Genomic DNA, 18,366 nt, shown 5'->3' with positions numbered 1-18,366 from the left:
ATTCATCCTGACAGGCTGTCCAAATTTTCGCTTCATAGCCCCAGTGTGTATTTGACCACTAGTTGGCCCTATACAGTGTTGGGTAGGGTTACTTTAACTGAAATACTTTCAATTACTTTTGGATTACTCCTATACCAAATATGCTAATAAAAGACAAAAGAAACTAAATATGAATAAAATGATGACTCACAACACGTGGTGAGCTTTCTCTCCTGGCTTTGATCTCTTTGATCTCCAGCAAAACTGACAAAATGTGACAGAAACGAAATGAAAATCAATCCAAACAGCTTGCCAACATCATTTTTGCCGTTCCATGTATTCCGTTACTCCCCAAGCATGCACAAAATTTAGTCATTTTATTCATATTTAGTATCTTTTGTCTTCTATTAGCATATTTGGTATTGGAGTCATCCAAAAGTAATTGAAAGTAATCAAGTTAAAGTAACCCTACCCAACCCTTGCCCTATATTGTCGACTCCTAGGTAGGGATTTCACTGTGTAAGAGAAATAAAAATGTATCGACCTGGGATTACTTTTATTAAATTTAACATTGGTATGATGGTTCATGTATTGCTTCCTAGTATTCAAATCATTTTTTATTTTAACTGGATTAGGCGGGAATGAGTTCCAGAGCTGGGGGGCAGAGCGGCTGAAAGCTCTGCTCCCCCATGGAGCTGAGGCGGGCAGAGGGTATAGTGAGATGGAGGGAGGAAGATTACCTGAGGGTGCGGGTTGGCGTGGCAGTGTAAAGGAGGTTGGAGAGGTAGGGAGGGGCAATGAATGGCCATATAGGTGTAGAGCAGGATTTTGTAGTTGTTTCTATGGTAGATTGGGAGCCAGTGGAGTTGCTGAAGGACAGGGGTGATGATGCATGCAGCAGAGTTATGGACCAGCTGAAGTTTACGGAGGGACTTTTGAGGTAAACCGTAGAGTAGGGAATTGCAGTAATCGAGGCGTGAGGTGACAAGGCTATGGATGAGGACACTGTCCCTTTAAGGTATTTCTTACATGTTTAACCTGGAGTATTATGTCTTATCTTGTTGCACACAATGTTCCTCCAGGTTGTTATCAACGACTATAAAGACAATTCAATTTAATGCCCACCCTAACTTTTCTTTCCGAATAAATTAATTAAATCATTTGAATGCGGTTGTGAAAAAAACCGAGAATGTGGTACTGTTGCAAAACCAACTGAGAATAATACGTACCCTGGTACATGGAGAAACTTTTTGAAAAGTTTCTTTGGCAGAAATGGGGTTTTTGTTTTTAAAGCGTTTTATCCGCCATATGTGTTTTTATAAATCATTACCAGGGTTGGGTAGGGTTACTTTAACTTGATTACTTTCAATTACTTTTGGATTACTCCAAGACCAAATATGCTAATAAAAGACAAAAGAAACTAAATATGAATAAAATTACTAAATTTTGTGCAGGCTTGGATTACATTGAACGGCAAAAATGATGTTGGCAAGCTGTTTGGATTTATTTTCATTTTGTTTCTGTGGCATTTTATGTTCGTTTTGCCGGAGATCAAAGAGATCAAAGCCAGGAGAGAAAGCTAACCACGTGTTGTTAGTCATAATTTTATTCAGATTTAGTTTCTTTTGTCTTTTATTAGCATATTTGGTATTGGAGTAATCCAAAAGTAATTAAAAGTAATCAAGTTAAAGTAACCCTACCCAACCCTGATCATTACAATTACTGTGATAGAAAAACATAGTATGTGTGGACTAAACAAAGGAGGTTGCAAAAGCCATCGGAAGTCCAGACACAAGTCACGAAACGGAAACGCTGTCATGTCCGGTCACTGAAAATGTTACTACATTAGAAAATGGTGCATGTTTGAAGCTCTTTTTGAATAACTTACTGTGGTACAGATGATCTCTTTGATGATGTTTTGTCACATGATCAGAGTCTATTCTTCAGATCGTTTATCATCCTTCTCCATCTGTTGTAGTTCCTGTGTTTGAAGAACATCCGGACATTCCTGAAGATCTGCCATGACAAATTTGGCCTGCGGAACAGTGAGCTCTTCGACCCTTTCGACCTCTTTGATGTCAGGGACTTCGGCAAGGTCAGTCACTTTTTGAATAATATGTGGTTGCTTGGTCGTGACCATTCCCACGTCACGATCGTATTTTCAAGGGTTCAGGGGCTGGTTTTTGGGTTAGGGTAGGGTTGGCGTTAGCTTTAGAAGTGGGGGTAAGATTTAGGGGTTAATGGTTAGGTTGGGTTTAGAGGTGAGAGTTAAGGGGTTAAAGCAGGCATGTCAAACATCTGGCTCATTGGATGATTTAGTCAGGCCCGCTATAAATTTTTAAGTACAGGTATGTCATATAAGAAGGAAGTCTCTAGGTCATTTCTATTAAAAGTTAATGATTTTTTTTAAATAAATGCAAACCAAAGGCTTTCTCCAGGAGCTAGAGGGCAGTGTTGAGTCAGTATAGCGTGGGGAGTTGGTTCAGGTGTAAAACTGCATTCACTTCACTGTTAAAATAAACCAGGTAACAGATTCAATGGCCAACAGGAAAATATGTTCCCCAAATGTTTGTGAATAAATGTGTTGTGTTCAGAAAAAATCCCTTGTCATCTGTGATTATAATATGTAAGGTAGGTGGAATGATAAAGCATAATACTGAAAAACATAGCCAAAAATTTTATGTTGACAATTCTTTATTGATACGACCTGCCTAAGAAAAGAGGGTTATGTATTTCCAGCTCTTTGAGACTTTTTGTGAAAGAGCGCTATAAAAGTAAAAATGAATTGACTTAGGGAAGGATTGGTGTTAAATTCAGAGGGAGGTAAGGGTTTAGGGGTTAGGTTTACAATGTTAGGTAAGGTTTAGGGATTAGGGTCTAGTTTTAGAGGGTTAGGGTAGTGTATGGTTGGGGTTAGGGTTAAGTGTTAGGAGGTTATATGGTTAGGTTTAGATGGGGGTCAAGGTTAAGTGTAATGGGTTAGAGTTAAGTTTGGAAGGGGGTAAGGTTTATGGGTCATGTTTACTTGGATGCTTGCGTAAAGTTTATGGGGCTAGGAGTTTAGTTTAAAGGGGTTAGCTTTGGATGGGGAGTAGAATTTAGGAGGTAGGGTAGGGTTAGAGTTAAGTTTAGAGTGGGGGTTTAGGTTTGGGGTTAGAGTTCGAAGGAACGGTACAGTTTAGGAGTTAGGATTTCGAGATTGGGTAAGGGTTAGGGGTTAAGGTTAAGTGTTAAATTTTGGGGGGTTAACTAGTTAGACGGTTAGGGTTGGGTTAGGTTTAGAAGGAAGGAGTATGGGCTAGGGTTAAGTGTTAGGGGTTACAGGGTTAGGTTTAGACATGGGTAAGGTTTAGGGGTTATGTTTACTTACACGCTTGGGTAAAGTTTACAGTGTTAGAAGTTTAGTTTAAGTGGGTTAAACGTGAGTGTTGGCTTTAAATGGGAGGTAAGGGTTGAGAGCGAGGGTAGGGTTAAAGTTAGGTTTAGAGTGGGGTTTACAGTTTGGGTTAAAGGTTAAGGTCAGAAGGAAGGTTACATTTAGGGGTTCGGTTTTCAAGATTGGGTAAGCTTTAGGGGTTAAGGTTAAGAGTTAAGTGATAGGGGGTTAACTAGTCAGACGGGTAGGGTTAGGTTTAGAAGGAAGGAGTATGGGCTAGGTTTATGTGTTAGGGGGGTTACAGGGTTACGTTTAGACAGGGGGTAAGGTTTAGGGGTTATGTTTACTTACACGCTTGGGTAAAGTTTATAGTGTTAGGAGTTTAGTTTAAGTGGGTTAAATGTGAGTGTTGGCTTTAATGGGAGGTAGGGGTTAAGAATTGGGTAGGGTTAAAGTTAGGTTTAGAGTGGGGGTTACGGTTTAGAGTTGGGGTAAAGGTTATGGGTAGAAGGAAGGTTACATTTAGGGGTTGGGTTTTCAAGATTGGGTAAGGTTTAGGGGTTAAAATTAAGAGTTAAGTGTTAGGGGGTTAACTAGTTAGACGGTTAGGGTAGGATTAGGTTTAGAAGGAAGGAGTATGGGCTAGGGTTAAGTTTTAGGGGTTAAAGTGTTAGGTGGTTTTGTCGTGTGTATGAGAGTTGTTATCTCCGTGTGAAGAAGCGCTTGAAATTTGTATTCTGGTGGCTTGTGATTGCTTCATGATTCATTACAATTTCAAAGCGGTCATTTCAGTCACTTGACTCGTGTAATACAACATTTCCATTCTGGCTACAAGACGACAAATTGAGAGCGAAGGAAGAGCAGACAAGGACTCTCGGCACTATGTAAATAAACCTCAAGACCGGGAGTCAATGATCTAGCCGTGGTCGCTATTAAAATCAAACGGCAAGTCAAAATCAATCACATTGGCCCCACCCTGCGGATGTCAATTTGGGAATTGCTTTTGTGTGCTCTCTCTGGGGCCCGACCATCGATTTTCCATTAAGAAACAACGTGACATTGTAATATATTGAAGTTGGCTCATCCCGACTCGTGTGCCATACATTTAAATTAAGGAAGTGGCTTGGACAGAATTTTAAGAGAAGATCTCCTTGAGAGAAAATACAGTAGACCCCCAGGATACAGCATTCTGAGGTGGGGATCGTAAGGTGAAGTTGTCATATAGTGGGGGATAGAAACCTTCAATTTCCTTGTATTGTTTGTATTGTTTTAATAATTTTGTATTCTATACTAATTACTGTATTTTCTGGAACTATAAGGAAAATTGAATTACAACTACTGTAAGCATAAAAAGAGTCTGAAATACTATACATCATAGAACGTAAACTAAAATAAATTGATTTTTTCATCAATTGTTATTATTTGTATTAATTTTTTATTGTGATAATGGCAAATTCTATTTTCCACATATTCCACGACATCAGGTCCACATTCAAATTTCTGGCAATTCATTTTTTAGATGCGCTCTGTAATCCGCAAAATACAGTAGTTAATGCCTTCCTAACCCCCAGTCAAAAAACAACACAATAACAATATAGTTCATAGAATTTACCGCATAAGTGTAATATACCTGCATAAATAGATCAATACTTAAAGGAAAGATGAAATTGGCCTTGTGTGACGTGACTTGAGCTGGTTCAGTGGAGTAGCATGTGGACACAGATCCGGAGGAAAGGGTGGATTAAAGATCCGTCCATCCATTATCTGCACCGCTTATCCTCAGTCGGGTCGCGGGGGTGCTGGAGCCCATCCCAGCTATCTTCGGGCAGTGGGCAGGGTACACCCTGAACTGGTTGCCAGCCAGTCGCAGGGCACACAGGGACATACAACACTCGCACATTCACACCTAGGGACAATTTGGACCGGCCAATTAACCTGACATGCATGTTTTTTTGGTAATTTTTGGTAATTTTTTGGGAGGAAACCGGAGTGCCCGGAGGAAACCCACGCAAGCACGGGGAGAACATGCAAACTCCACTCAGGAAGGCTGGTTGCTGGATTTGAACCCATGACCTCAGAACTGTGCCGCACTTGTGCTAACCACTGTGCCGCCGTGCTGTGGATTTAACAATGAAACGGATTTTAAAACTTCCACTTGCGAGGATAAGAAGATTTTGTTGCTTTAATCTCCTACTTAATTTTAATCATAGGTCTGATTAATGATTTGTTTTGGCCCTGCGGCCTTGGTCTTTATCATCTCAAGCATGGTTTCCACGGTTATCATCTTCTTGCTTCTTACTTTTGCATCCCTGCTAGTCTTGTATTGTCACATCTTTATATTTTGTTGCTTTAATTGCCTCTGCTCTTTGATTGGTTAGCATATTCTTCATTGAGAGTAGCCATTTGACTGCTTGCTTCATATTTCTTGATAATCTCAAGCCTCGTGTCTATGGTTATCTTATTTTTGCTTCTCCATTTAGCATCACTGCTAGTTTTGTATCGTAAAAACCTTAGATTTTCTTGCTTTGATGGCCTTTAAACGTCGATTGGTTGCCAGTAGCCATTTGTGTGCTTATTTCATGTTTCCTGATAATCACAAGCTTTGTTTCCATGGTTAGCTGGTTTTGGCTTCTCCTGCTAACCTTAGGACCCAAAGATAATAGATACAGTACAAAAAATACTGTATTCCTTCATACCAATTCGCTAAGTCATTAAGACATTCTGGACTAAAAAAAGATAAAAATAGAGAACAGCACAGGGGGTGTTTTTTCAGCTAGTACTATATTAGCATTTTAATGACGTCAACCAATAGTAGACGGGCATCTTAGAGACGCAAAATAATTTGATGTTGATGTGGTAGAGTGAGAAAAATGCTGTAGTGAAGGGCCAAAAAACCATTTTGTGAAAATGTTGTAAGGTGGGGTCAGCTTATCCTAGGGGTCTATTGTTCTGCAACGGAATCAAAAAATCCTAGCAGGACTGTTTGCAGAACACTCTAGGGAGTTGACTTCCTGGCCCAATCCTTTCTAAACATTCATCAGGGCCTGTTGCTTGTTTCATCCTTTAACAGGGTTCACGTCCCCGAGGTTCTCGCCATCGCCACCTTTAGGACCAATCACAATTTTTCTCGCGTCGAAGGCCAACGAAATCCCAGTGAGGCTGACACCGAAGGCAATTGGCAATTCCAAATGCTCGCTTCTGGAAAAATAACACGGGATTCAAATCGTGCGTGGACTTCCTATGTTTTCTTAAGCCCCGCCCCCGTCATTGCAAATTCATGATGACATCATTAAAGCTACGAAATGTCAGTGGACTCCAGAGAGCATTTTGATTTCAACAGCTTCTTCCTTTCATCCGTTTTAATTAGCCACACAAGGATCTTCATTGAGATGAACATGCAGATCGCATGATTAGCTACATTAGCTAGCATCTGTTGGCAACAGTTGGTTCTTGTGTCAAGGGAGAATGAAAAAAACGGATTTCTGTCGAGATTTAGTTCAACACGAGATCAAAAACTGCTTACCGCAAAGTGTCTATATTTACCGATGGGGTTTATTTGAAGATTAGCTTCGTTAGAGAAAATGTCGGAATGACTAATAGGTTGAATCATAAATACATCACACCCTGGGATACGAGTTTCATCCGTTCTAAAGTGAAATTGCTGTTTGGTGGGGGATACTAACTTGAGCTAATTAGCGAATGCATTCCATACCCCAGGTATAAACATTAAAATTGTAAAATACTATTACTCATATGTGTATATAATTAAGTAACATTCTTAATATGTATATATGTTAAGAAACAATTACATTTTATTTAACTTTGGTGTGAATTTATATGAGCTGGTACAGTGAAGTTGGTGGGTGGATGCAGAAAGGGGAGGAGATTCAATGAAAATAGATTTTATAATTTTGCTATATTGCCTCCTCATTGTTACATAAAAGTGCCAAAACCTAGGGAGGGTAGCTATTCATGTTCTTGTTTTGGTATTTCTTTTAAGTCACAGACTTCATTTCGATAGTTATTATGTGTTAGCATCTACCATTAGCATACCTGCAAGCCTCTGACCTGTTGCTTAAGAAATTCAGTTAAAACTTTCTCACATGAGATTCTGAACAAAAAGGGATAAAAGCATTTTGGGAGGGATTTCAGCTAATAGCATATCAGCATTTTAATGATGTAATCGCCATAATTCCTTCCAATGATGGAACCAGTGAGCTCTTACTTACACAGCCACAAATACATAAAATAAAATATATTTTGCTTGTTGCTTTCTGTTAAGAATAGTTTGGATAAATCATTTATTTGCCTAAAAGTTGAACATTACATTTTTTTTATTATTATTGTCCTTGATCCAGATAACCCAAATTGCCCAATTGAATTCTGATATCGGGGATTAGAGTCAGAGTTTGCTTGCTATGATCTCCTTCTACAACAGGATACGGGAACCTATGGCTCGGGAGCCATATATGGCTCTTTCATGAGTACATATGGCTCAGAGATAAAATGGAACACACGCACAAAGCGGTCACAATTTTGACTGTCAATTGTGTTCAGTAAATAAAGGCCACAATCTTCATTACAGTTTACAGTCAGGGTGTCACAAAAACAGACCCCGTTTTAGCTGTAAACGTTAAATCATCCTTCATGTGGGAGCCCATTAAACATTCAATGTTCATTGTTGAGACACTTTATGATGAAAAGCTACATAACAAACTTTAAACACCCAAAAGCTCTAGCAAAGGCCCTAGAGGAATTTGACTAAGTGAGTGGTAGGAATGGGTAGAGCTATACACAGGACACACACACTCTTTCTCCTTGCCCAGCGACGTCTGCACTGAAGGTGAATAAATTGGTATCCTTGTTTGCAGTATTTTGTGACATTTTGCTTGCACCATTATTTAAGACAACAATTCGCATCAACACTCTCAAGTAACTCCGGGAGGGAGATGAATTTTAAGTGGTATACATATATTGATATGGGACACAGACTCTTGGCATTCAGGAACCTGCCTGTTTACACCCCTAGCTCCTAGCTCCGATTTTGAATTTCAGTCTCTTGTTGTCTCTTGCTATAAGTTTTATTCCAGATGTCCGGTAATAGACCTGACACTTTCCGAGTTCAGTACTTCCATAAAACAGTTTCTTCGAAAAGGGGAATATCCTTCCCAAGATCCAATGCAAGCGTCTTCTCCCCCTAGTGACAGACGCTTCTCTTGCCACTGTTCTGTCATCTTAGCCGAGCGACTAAATCTTAATTAGCTCGACACGCGAGTGTCTGCTTCCTGTGACTTTTGGCCTCACTGTCGGTCCGTCAAGACCCCCAACTGCCACTTCTTGCCATCAATAATTCATCGTGAATGCCGCAGTACTGATGATAATTCATTTGGCATGAATTATAAATGGCCGTTTCCTCTCCCGTTGCCGCTTCCACCTCCGTCTCCCGTGACCTCATTATCCACACCGGTTGTTACCGTACAACAGGTGGTTGCGGCTCAATTCTCTGATTTGGTTAGGCTTAGTGATGAGGTTAACAGACTAGCAAAATAAAAAGAGAAGACAACAATAGAATTTGAGCTTGCAAGGAAAACAGGAGAGGTCTGTACAACAACCGTCAAGCTGTACAATATCCGGCTCAAAGGACCAAGTGTTAAATTTATAGTTAAACAGACACTCTGGAGTTGAATTTGCAAGGAGAAAAAGAGTGAACTGTACAATAACGTAAAATGTTCAATATGTTCTAAAGGTCCTCCTATGAGCCCTCTCTTTTTATTCAAATCTTACATGTTACATGAAGTACACCAACCCTAAAGGGTGGGGGAATCAAGGAACAGCAACACGATTGGCAAACGGACAATTATTCTCAAAATAAATCAACCCTGGCATTATAAGCATTCAATAGCCAAAATTGAACTACCGTGGATCTATAAGCAATATTCTTTGCAAGCATTCAGTGGTGAAACTAAACCAACGCATAACCAAGAGTTGTAAAACGAACAGTAACAGTGATGCAAATTTGTGGAAGCACTCAATATTCCTAAAAATATAACAACCCTGGAATTATAAGCAATCTTCTGTATCAGGGTTCTTTTCTAGAATCTGAACTACACTGGCATTATATGTAATCGTGTTTTCGTGTTCAATCATCAAAATGAACAAACCCATAGTCATGACTCATATAAAGAACAATGATACTGATGCGAACAGTGCGAAAGTGCTCAATGATAATCAAGAGAAACCAACCCTGGCATTAAAGCAACTGTCTTTGATAACATACAGTAGTGAAAATAAACCAACCCATAACCAAGAGTTGTAAAACGAACAGTAACAATGATGCAAATGTGTGCAAGCACTCAATATTAGTAAAAATATACCAACCCTGGCATTATATGCCATCCTCTTTTCAAGCGTTTAATCATCAAAATAAACAAACCCATAGTCGTGAGTCGTATAAGGAACAATGATAATGATGCGAACACTGAGAAAGTGCTCAATGATAATCAAGAGAAACCAACCCTGGCATTAAAGCAACTGTCTTTGATAGCATACAGTAGTAAAAAAACCCAACCCATAACCAAGAGTTGTAAAACGAACAGTAACAATGATGCAAATGTGTGCAAGCACTCAATATTAGTAAAACTATACCAACCCTGGCATTATATGCCATCCTCTTTTCAAGCATTTAATCATCAAAATAAACAAACCCATAGTCTTGAGTCGTATAAAGAACAATGATGATGCGAACAGTGAGAAAGTGCTCGATAATAGTCGAGAGAAACTAACCCTGGCATTAAAGCAACTGTCTTTGATAGCATACAGTAGTGAAAATAAACCAACCCATAACCAAGAGTTGTAAAACGAACAGTAACAATGATGCAAATGTGTGCAAGCACTGAATATTAGTAAAAATATACCAACCCTGGCATTATGTGCAATCCTCTTTTCAAGCGTTTAATCATCAAAATAAACAAACCCATAGTCGTGAGTCGTAGAAGGAACAATGATAACGATGCGAACACTGCGAAAGTGCTCTATGATAATCAAGAGAAACCAACCCTGGCATTAAAACAACTGTCTTTGGTAGCATACAGTAGTGAAAATAAACCAACCCATAACCAAGAGTTGTAAAACGAACAGTAACAATGATGCAAATGTGTGCAAGCACTCAATATTAGTAAAAATATACCAACCCATTATAAGCAATCTTCATCAGTGTTCTCTGTCGAAATTACACTAGCCTGGCATTATATGCAATCCTCTTTTCAAGCGTTTAATAATTAAAATAAACAAACCCATAGTCTTGGGTCGTATAAAGAACAATGACGATGCGAACAATGAGAAAGTGCTTGATAATAGTCGAGAGAAACTAACCCTGGCGTAATAAGCAACCGTCTTTGCTAGCATACAGAAGTGAAAATAATCCAACCCTGATTTTATAAGCAATTTTTTTTGTAAGCGTTTAATAGTCAAAACAAACTAACCCATAGTCATGAGTTGTATAAGGAACGGTGAAAATGATGCGAAGTGCTTAATAATGGTAAAATAAACCCATTCTGGTGTTATAAGCGATTTGCTTTGCAAGTGTTCTATATAAATAGAACAACATTGGAATTAAAATATATTATTTTGCAATCGTTTAATAGTCAAAACAAAGTAATATTTGCAAATTTAATAATTAAAAATAAATCTACCCTGGCATTATAAGCATTCTTATTAGAATTATGACACAAATTTTGCCAAATTAATATTAAATATTACATTATTTTCTTAACACTTAGCCGTTGTGTGATGATTTAAGAGAGTTTCGGGTTATTGCGGTCTGCCCGGCACGTGTTCACAAAAAATTCTCGCTACCATCTGGATCTCCTTCGGCAGTTTGTGGCTCCAAAATCACTTTGCAGTGCTCCTAAAATGTGACATGCTCCCAGTTAGCAATTTATGAGCACTAAGCTATTTTTAAATCATTTAAGAAATGATGGCGTCAGTGGATTAAAAACGAAAGTAAATTTAAAACTTCCACTTGTGAGGATTGTCATGCCCTAAAAAGATTTTCCTTTAATCGCTTCTTCATTTCTAATAATAGTCCTGATCGTCAATTGGTTGCAGCTATATTACCTAGGATCGGTAGCGATGTGTGTGCCTTCTTTGTGTTTCTCAGCCTCATTTCCATGGTTATCATTGTTTTGCTTCTCCCTTTAGCATCACTGCAAGTTTACTAGACTGTTGCTTTAACCGCCTCCTTGTATTTGATCATATTCCCAATCGTCGGTCGGTTTTGGCCGGTCAACTTGGTGAGGGTAGTCTTTTTTTGTTTTTTTTTTTATCTTCTTTACATCTTTCTTTATATGGGCGGCATTAGCTCAGGAGGTAGAGCGTTGGTCCTGGGATCAAGAGGTCACAGGTTCGATTCCCGGCTCCTCCGTGTTTTATGTCAAAGTGTCCTTGGGCAAGACACTGAATCCTTAATGCCCCCAATAAGCAGGTAGGCGCCTTGCATGGCTGCCTCCCTATTGGTGTGTGAGTGTTTGTGTAAATGGGTAAGTGTGAAGCATATTGTAAAGCGTTTTGGAAGGTCTTCATTGACTTGAAAAGCGCTATATAAATGCAGACCATTTACCATTCTTTACTTGGTTTTCCTCTGGAGCATTACTGCAAACCTTGGGACCCATATCCAATAACTAGAGTAGAAAAACTACATTATTGTATCGCTGAAAGTCTTTATAGAGCATTCCGATTCTGAACTTGATGAAAATGAAGGCATTGTGGGAGGTAGTTCAGCCAATAACATATCAGCATTTTCACGATGCCGTGACCCAAACCAATAGCAGACCAGCATTTGATATCTCAACCAGTAGCAGACAAGCATCTTGGAGATGTAATTGAATTGGAATTATATACTGTAAAATCCGGACTATAGAGTGCACCTGTTTATAAGCCGCACCCACCATTTTTTGAGAGGATAACCGCTTTTGTACTTACACAAGCCGCACCTGTATATAGGCCGCATGCGCCCACATTAAAACATGTAACACAATCACAAAATTAGCCCAAATCCGGCTTTGAGTCCCGCGATTGTAACAGAAAGTACACAGTCTAAAAACAACAGCCAAATGAACAGAAGACGATACCGGTACTTAACGTTTGATGCAGACCTGCAGAGTCCGGGTACCCGTTGAAACCAATCCAAGGAAAAAAAGTAAGGTAAGGGTGGGAAAAATATATATCCACTATTGTCCGCTGCGACAACAGGTCTCACTCACCTTTACCCCACTTCCTGTCAGCCCGCGTTTGTTCCGCCCCTCTTTTTTAATTCGCAAAACATATCAGAATTAGTGTCTCAAATAAATACATTACAAAAATATACAGTTGCAAATACATATTATACATGGTCACACATATTTACAAAGAAAGACGGTACACCGAGAGAGTTTTCAAAGCTTTAATAATAATTTTATAACTTTCATCCCAAACCGTGCCTGTGACGGGTAGCAAAACGCTACTAGTAACACGCTCGCAACACAGTAAACCGCTTTGTTAAAAAAACATACCAAACTTGTAATAATCACGGTAAACCGTCCTCATCTTCCTCCTTATATCTGACGTCATCAAAGTCGTCTTCCCCAATATAGGAAAGAGACTATGTCACATAGATGTCATTCCACACTCCCTTATTCAAAACACGCTAGCAATACGCTCGCAAAGTAAAGTTTACGTGCAGTAGCTCTGTTTCCTTCTTTATCGGACTGCTCAATTGCATTTAGCTTGAAAGCTGCGTCATGTGCCTTTCTTTTTGCAATTTGCATGATGAGGATATGTTTACGCTAATTTAAATTACATAAATTGGCCGCATCACTGAATAAGCCGCAGGGTTGAACCTTTGGTAAAAAAGTAGCGGCTTATAGTCCGGAATTTACGGTACTTTTGTGAGTACAACAAATAATTTGTTGTCACTGTATAGTGGGGAAAATGCTATTACGAGGGGCCTCTAATTCCACAGATTTATGTGAGAACATAAGGTGGGGGTGCTGTATCCTGGGGCTCTACCTATTGGAATTTTAGGAACAGATTGAACTTCGCAGAGTGACCAGAAAATGTTCGATCTTCTTTGGTTTACACTTTTCAGAGCCTGTTACAAATAACTCATCGTTATTTGTTCTTGTTCACGCTTCTCACCATTGACATTATATATTTCCAATGAATTTCAATCTATTATCCCCAAACACTCCACGGCACAATTTGTGAGCAGAGAAGCATAAATAAGTACTAAAGTCAACGGGATCATTGAACGCCGGACGAGACTCTCGGGTACGCGCAGATGGATGCCGGTACCGAAGCTCCGCCCCTTTTTTTGCGAGTCGCGGGCCATAAAGTTTCGGCTGGAGTGGCCATAAAACGGAAATTGCACTGAATGGATGACATGTTAGCTCATTACTGGCGGCACACATTAGCTCGAGTTGACAGAACAGCATTTAGCCCATGTGGACTCTTTATACTTATTTAAGCTCCGCCCACTCCAGTTGCAAATCTACGATAAAAACACTACTTCCTGTCACACTTCCTGTACTTCATAAATCTGAGAATGATAATGTTAGGAAAATGCAAACGCAGTAGAGCCCTGGGATACGACATGAATCTCTGAGTTGACAATCGTAAAGTAAAATATTTGTAAAGTGGGGGTTAGAAACCCTCTGCTAATTAACCGATAAACTTTAACACATCCCTGGTAACCCAGATAAAAACATTCAAATGGCTGATGCGACTAATACTCCAGTGTGTCTTATGTTCATTCCTTTTATATGATATTTTTTATGGTTAATTTGACTTATACTTCAGTTTGATTTATGTTTATTCCTTTATAATGCATATTATATGTGTTTCCCTTTTTCTAATTAGCATATAATATACAGTATATATCTCATCTATAGCATTTTGGATGAGATCGAAAAACATGATAAATGGATAAACATGTCAAAGAAAACTGAAATTTGACATACCTTTTGTGGACGTGACTTCAGCTGGTCTAGTGGAGAAGCGGGTGGATGCAGACTGGGAGAAAAGAGCAGATTCAAACAAAAACACATTTTAAAACTTCATAGGAAAACCTGCTTTATTTGTCTCCTCCTAGAAATAGTTGGGATTGTTGATTGGTTATGGCTTTATTATTTTGAAAGAGAAACTATTCGTGTGACTTCTTATTTATCATATCAAGCTTGGTTTCCATTGTTATCATTATTCTACTTCTTTTTTTTTAGCGTCACTATATGCCTAAAGGACGTGTTTTGCTTTAATTGCGTCTTAATCTTAATAATTGTCCTGCTTGTCAATTGTTTATGGTTGTACTCCTTAGCGAGGGAAATGTTGTGTGTACCTTCTTCATCTCAAGTTTCGTTACTTTGCCATGGTTATCATCTTCCTCTGTCTTTTTAGAATAACTCCTCTTGGCTGATTCATCAGAATTCATCTTTGAGAAAAATCCCTTGGAGTGCCGTGCTTGATGTACTGAACCGCCATTGGTTTGTCAATAAAAGCTAGCGGTGGCGCTCTTCTTATTGTTATGAACGCCCCCCCGCCTAGCGACAAAATTGAGCCCTTCCTACGTGCTCTTGCTCATTAATTTCGCTGCGGGTTGCAATCCGGCTCGTGGGCAGGCGAGCCAATGGACACCTAGCCAATTTTGCAACTTTTAATTAAAGTGAACTTTCAGACTCACAAATATCATGAAAAAGTATTCTAGTATGCTATTAAATTAAGCGTTTTATTTCAAAACTGAAGCATTTTCTAAAGGAGGAAAAAAAGTAGCTTGATGCCTGCCTACAAAAAACATATCATTGAAAGGCTCCGAATTAGCACGTTAGCATTAGCAGTTTTAGAAGTCAACATTATTGAGCAGTAAATAGTTTTTGTTACTGTTATTCGATAGATAGATAGATAGATATATAGATGGATACTTATAATAGGTAGATATTATAGATATTATAGGTCAACGATACAGTTTCCAATGTACGAAATACTGTTTACATTTTCAGAAAGAACCTGTGTACATCTTTTTGCCAGCTTAGAACTAGCATGCTAGAATTAGCAGTCTCAGAAGTCTTAATTTTTGAGCAGTAGGGAATATTTGTGAATATCATTCGGTAATAAGGTCAACTACAGTTTCCAAACTACAAAGGAGTCACGACTTTTGAGGAGAAGATATAATATTTTTTGATTATTCTGTAATGAGGTAAACTAACATTTTTTAAAACATTAAATGTAATTTTTGCATTTTCAGAAAGACCTTGTACACATCTTTTTGAGAGCTTAGAATTAGCATGCTAAAATTAGCAGTCTTAGAAGTCACAGTATTTGAGCAGTAGAAAATATTTGTGAATATGATTTGGTAATTAGGTCAACTATATATTCTAAGAGTGCAATTACAGATACACCTTGCCACCTCTTTTTGGCTGAATCATTTTAACGAGAAAAAGGTGATTTAATATAGAGGTCAACCGAAAACCAGGCATGCCGATTATCGGCACCGATATTTGGGATTTTGATCGGTATTGGCTTTTTTTTTGTCAATTTTTGATAAGTCACAAATGCAGCCTCTCTTGCTCCTACAAACCCTCTTCCCTCCACTTCCCTTCCCTTCCCGCTGCCCACCCCACGCCCGCTGATTGGATAAGCGACCGGGGAGGAGCCATTAAGGCAGGAAAATTAGACCAATAGTTCTGCTAATTTATCCGTACATGCATGTTTGCGATAAAGAGAAGTGTGGTTAACTTGTTTCAGAGAGAAACGTTCAGGAGGAGATTGATAGATTAGCTCTTATCATAACATTTGTTCATAAATCAAGCATGTGTGTTTGTGATTGAGAGAGAGAGCAGAAAAAGTGAGCTGAAGTGATTAGCTCTCTTACCATAGCCTTAGTTTGTCAATCTGGTACAAAAACAGCAGTGCCCAACTCTGTTGAAATTTGTTGGTTTCTTTGTTTTTAAGTTATTTTAAGTCATGTTGGTTGTACTGACATGTTTAGCTATCTATTGAAAAAAAAAAATCAGGAAGCTATTTAAGTTTTTATGTACCCTTATAGGGCAGCACGGCAGCGCAGTGGTTAGTGCGTGTGCAACACAGTTCTGAGGTCATGAGATCAAGCCTTCCTGTGTGGAGTTTGCATGTTCTCCCCATGCTGTACTATTGCAAAACATTGATTGTTTAGGGATTATTAGGTTAAAGGTTGTGGCAGTGAAAGCACCAAACTATAACCACTGAACCACCAATGATAAAAATGACATAGGAAAAGGGACTAGATTTTGTATCATCATCACACTTGATGACACATCTTTCGTCATGGTACCCGAGTCAAATGTTATTTTTGTTTTGCGTTTGACATGTTACAATGGGGGGAAGCACGGCGGCACAGTTCTGAGGTCTTGAGATCAAACCTTCCTGTTTGGAGTTTGCATGTTCTCCCCGTGCTTGCCTGGGTTTCCTCCCACATTCCAAAAGCATGCATTAATGCTGTTTAATTGGCCAGTCCAAATTGTCCCTAGGTGTGAATAAGCCAGTGACTTGTCTGTCCCTGTGTGCCCTGAGACTGGCTGGCAACCAGTTCAGGGTGCCCACTGCCCAAGGACAGCTGGGATGGGCTCCAGCATCCCCGCGACCCTACTGAGGATAAGTGGACCAGATAATGGATAGATGGACGTACCCTTAAACATTTTTCTGCTGAGCCTTATTTTAATTCCTTGGTTTAAGTGGAAGATTAGTCATTTTAGTTGTGGGGAAATTCTAATTTATTCACTTTAAACAATTTCAGAGAGCTATTGAAGTTTTATTTACATTTATAACAAATATTCTTTCTTTCTTTTCATTATTAAAACATTTCTCGGGCCAATTTTTAAGGTTTTACAGCAAAGGAATATCTGCTCCAAATATCTGGTATTGTCCTCCTCTTAGTACTAATAAACACTATCAGCCCTGAAAAACCCTAATTTGAAATGATCGTTTTTGGTCCACTTGAAAAGTCACTCGAAAACGTTTCTTTTCAAAATCTTTTCCGAGATTGCCTGAGAAACCGCAATGTCTTTAACGAGCTGCGCTTTCCCGCCGTGGACTGATTGGTTTCGACAATTACATCATCTTGTAAACGTGCCATAATAACAGGATGATTTCTGCCACCAATTAGCGTAACACGCCTGTAAAACAAATAGCGTACGCGTATAAACACAACCTTCTAAAGAAGGGGTCGGAAACCTATGGCTCTCTTCATGAATATATATATATGGCTCGGGGAAAAAATTGGACTCACGTAGCGTTTCAAATCGGATCAGCGTGGAGTCTAGTCTATTGCTTGCATAGCTGACGTAGGAACAGTACACAGTGTTCATTTTACCTGTGAAAAGTGATGGGTCCCGGGGACTCACATGCTCAACAATCTATGGGTCACAACAGAGATCTATGGGTCCCCAAAATTTAGTGTTATCGAGGTTGAAATCGTAAATCGGCGACAAATATATACCGTATTTTCCGCACTATAAGGCGCACCTAAAAGCCTTTATTTTTTTCAAAAGCTGACCATGCGCCTTATAATACAGTGCGCCTTATATATGGATCAATATTAAGTCGCAAAGTCTTGCAACTAATGCAGCAGCCGCCGACTAGATTTTCCCCCGAAGGCGAAGTCGTCCGCGGTGTATGCTGGGATTTATATACCGGCGTTTCATTTCCTAACCAATGTGTCAATCATCATTTGAATCAGTCACTATTGGCTAAAGTTATTCGGAGGTAAAGGGGGCGGATCCTTTTTATCATTTACAGGCTCGCATAAGCCAAAGGGGCAAACAAAGCCTGCAATTGGCCGAAAAAGATGAATGTGAATCACATGTTGGATTGTACTACGGCATAGAGAAAACATGTTTTACTGTTCTGTATTTGTAAATATTTTACTCTCCTGGATTTACTACACTCACGGTTGTAAGAAGACCATGGTTACGTATCATTATTGAACGTGATGGCTGCAATTGAACATA

General features: G+C 39.2%; 1 protein-coding gene across 8 annotated transcripts in view; it reads left to right on the top strand.

Moving 5' to 3' along the window:
- Nucleotides 1-18,366, top strand: part of vav2 (vav guanine nucleotide exchange factor 2) — a 204,601-nt gene that overhangs the window by 83,198 nt on the left and 103,037 nt on the right. For all 8 annotated transcript variants that reach the window (XM_088320236.1, XM_088320234.1, XM_088320231.1 and 5 more), the window contains exon 2: nt 1,958-2,074. In XM_088320236.1, the coding sequence (XP_088176362.1) occupies nt 1,958-2,074 (117 nt within the window). The remainder of the gene's footprint in view (nt 1-1,957; nt 2,075-18,366) is intronic.

Source organism: Urocampus carinirostris, chromosome 16, assembly GCF_059441175.1.
Source record: "Urocampus carinirostris isolate Australia breed hairy pipefish chromosome 16, RoL_Ucar_1.0, whole genome shotgun sequence".
NCBI classification, from domain to species: Eukaryota; Metazoa; Chordata; class Actinopteri; order Syngnathiformes; family Syngnathidae; genus Urocampus; species Urocampus carinirostris.
The sequence above is the reverse complement of the archived record's forward strand: the minus strand, read 5'-3'. Positions and strand labels throughout refer to the sequence as shown.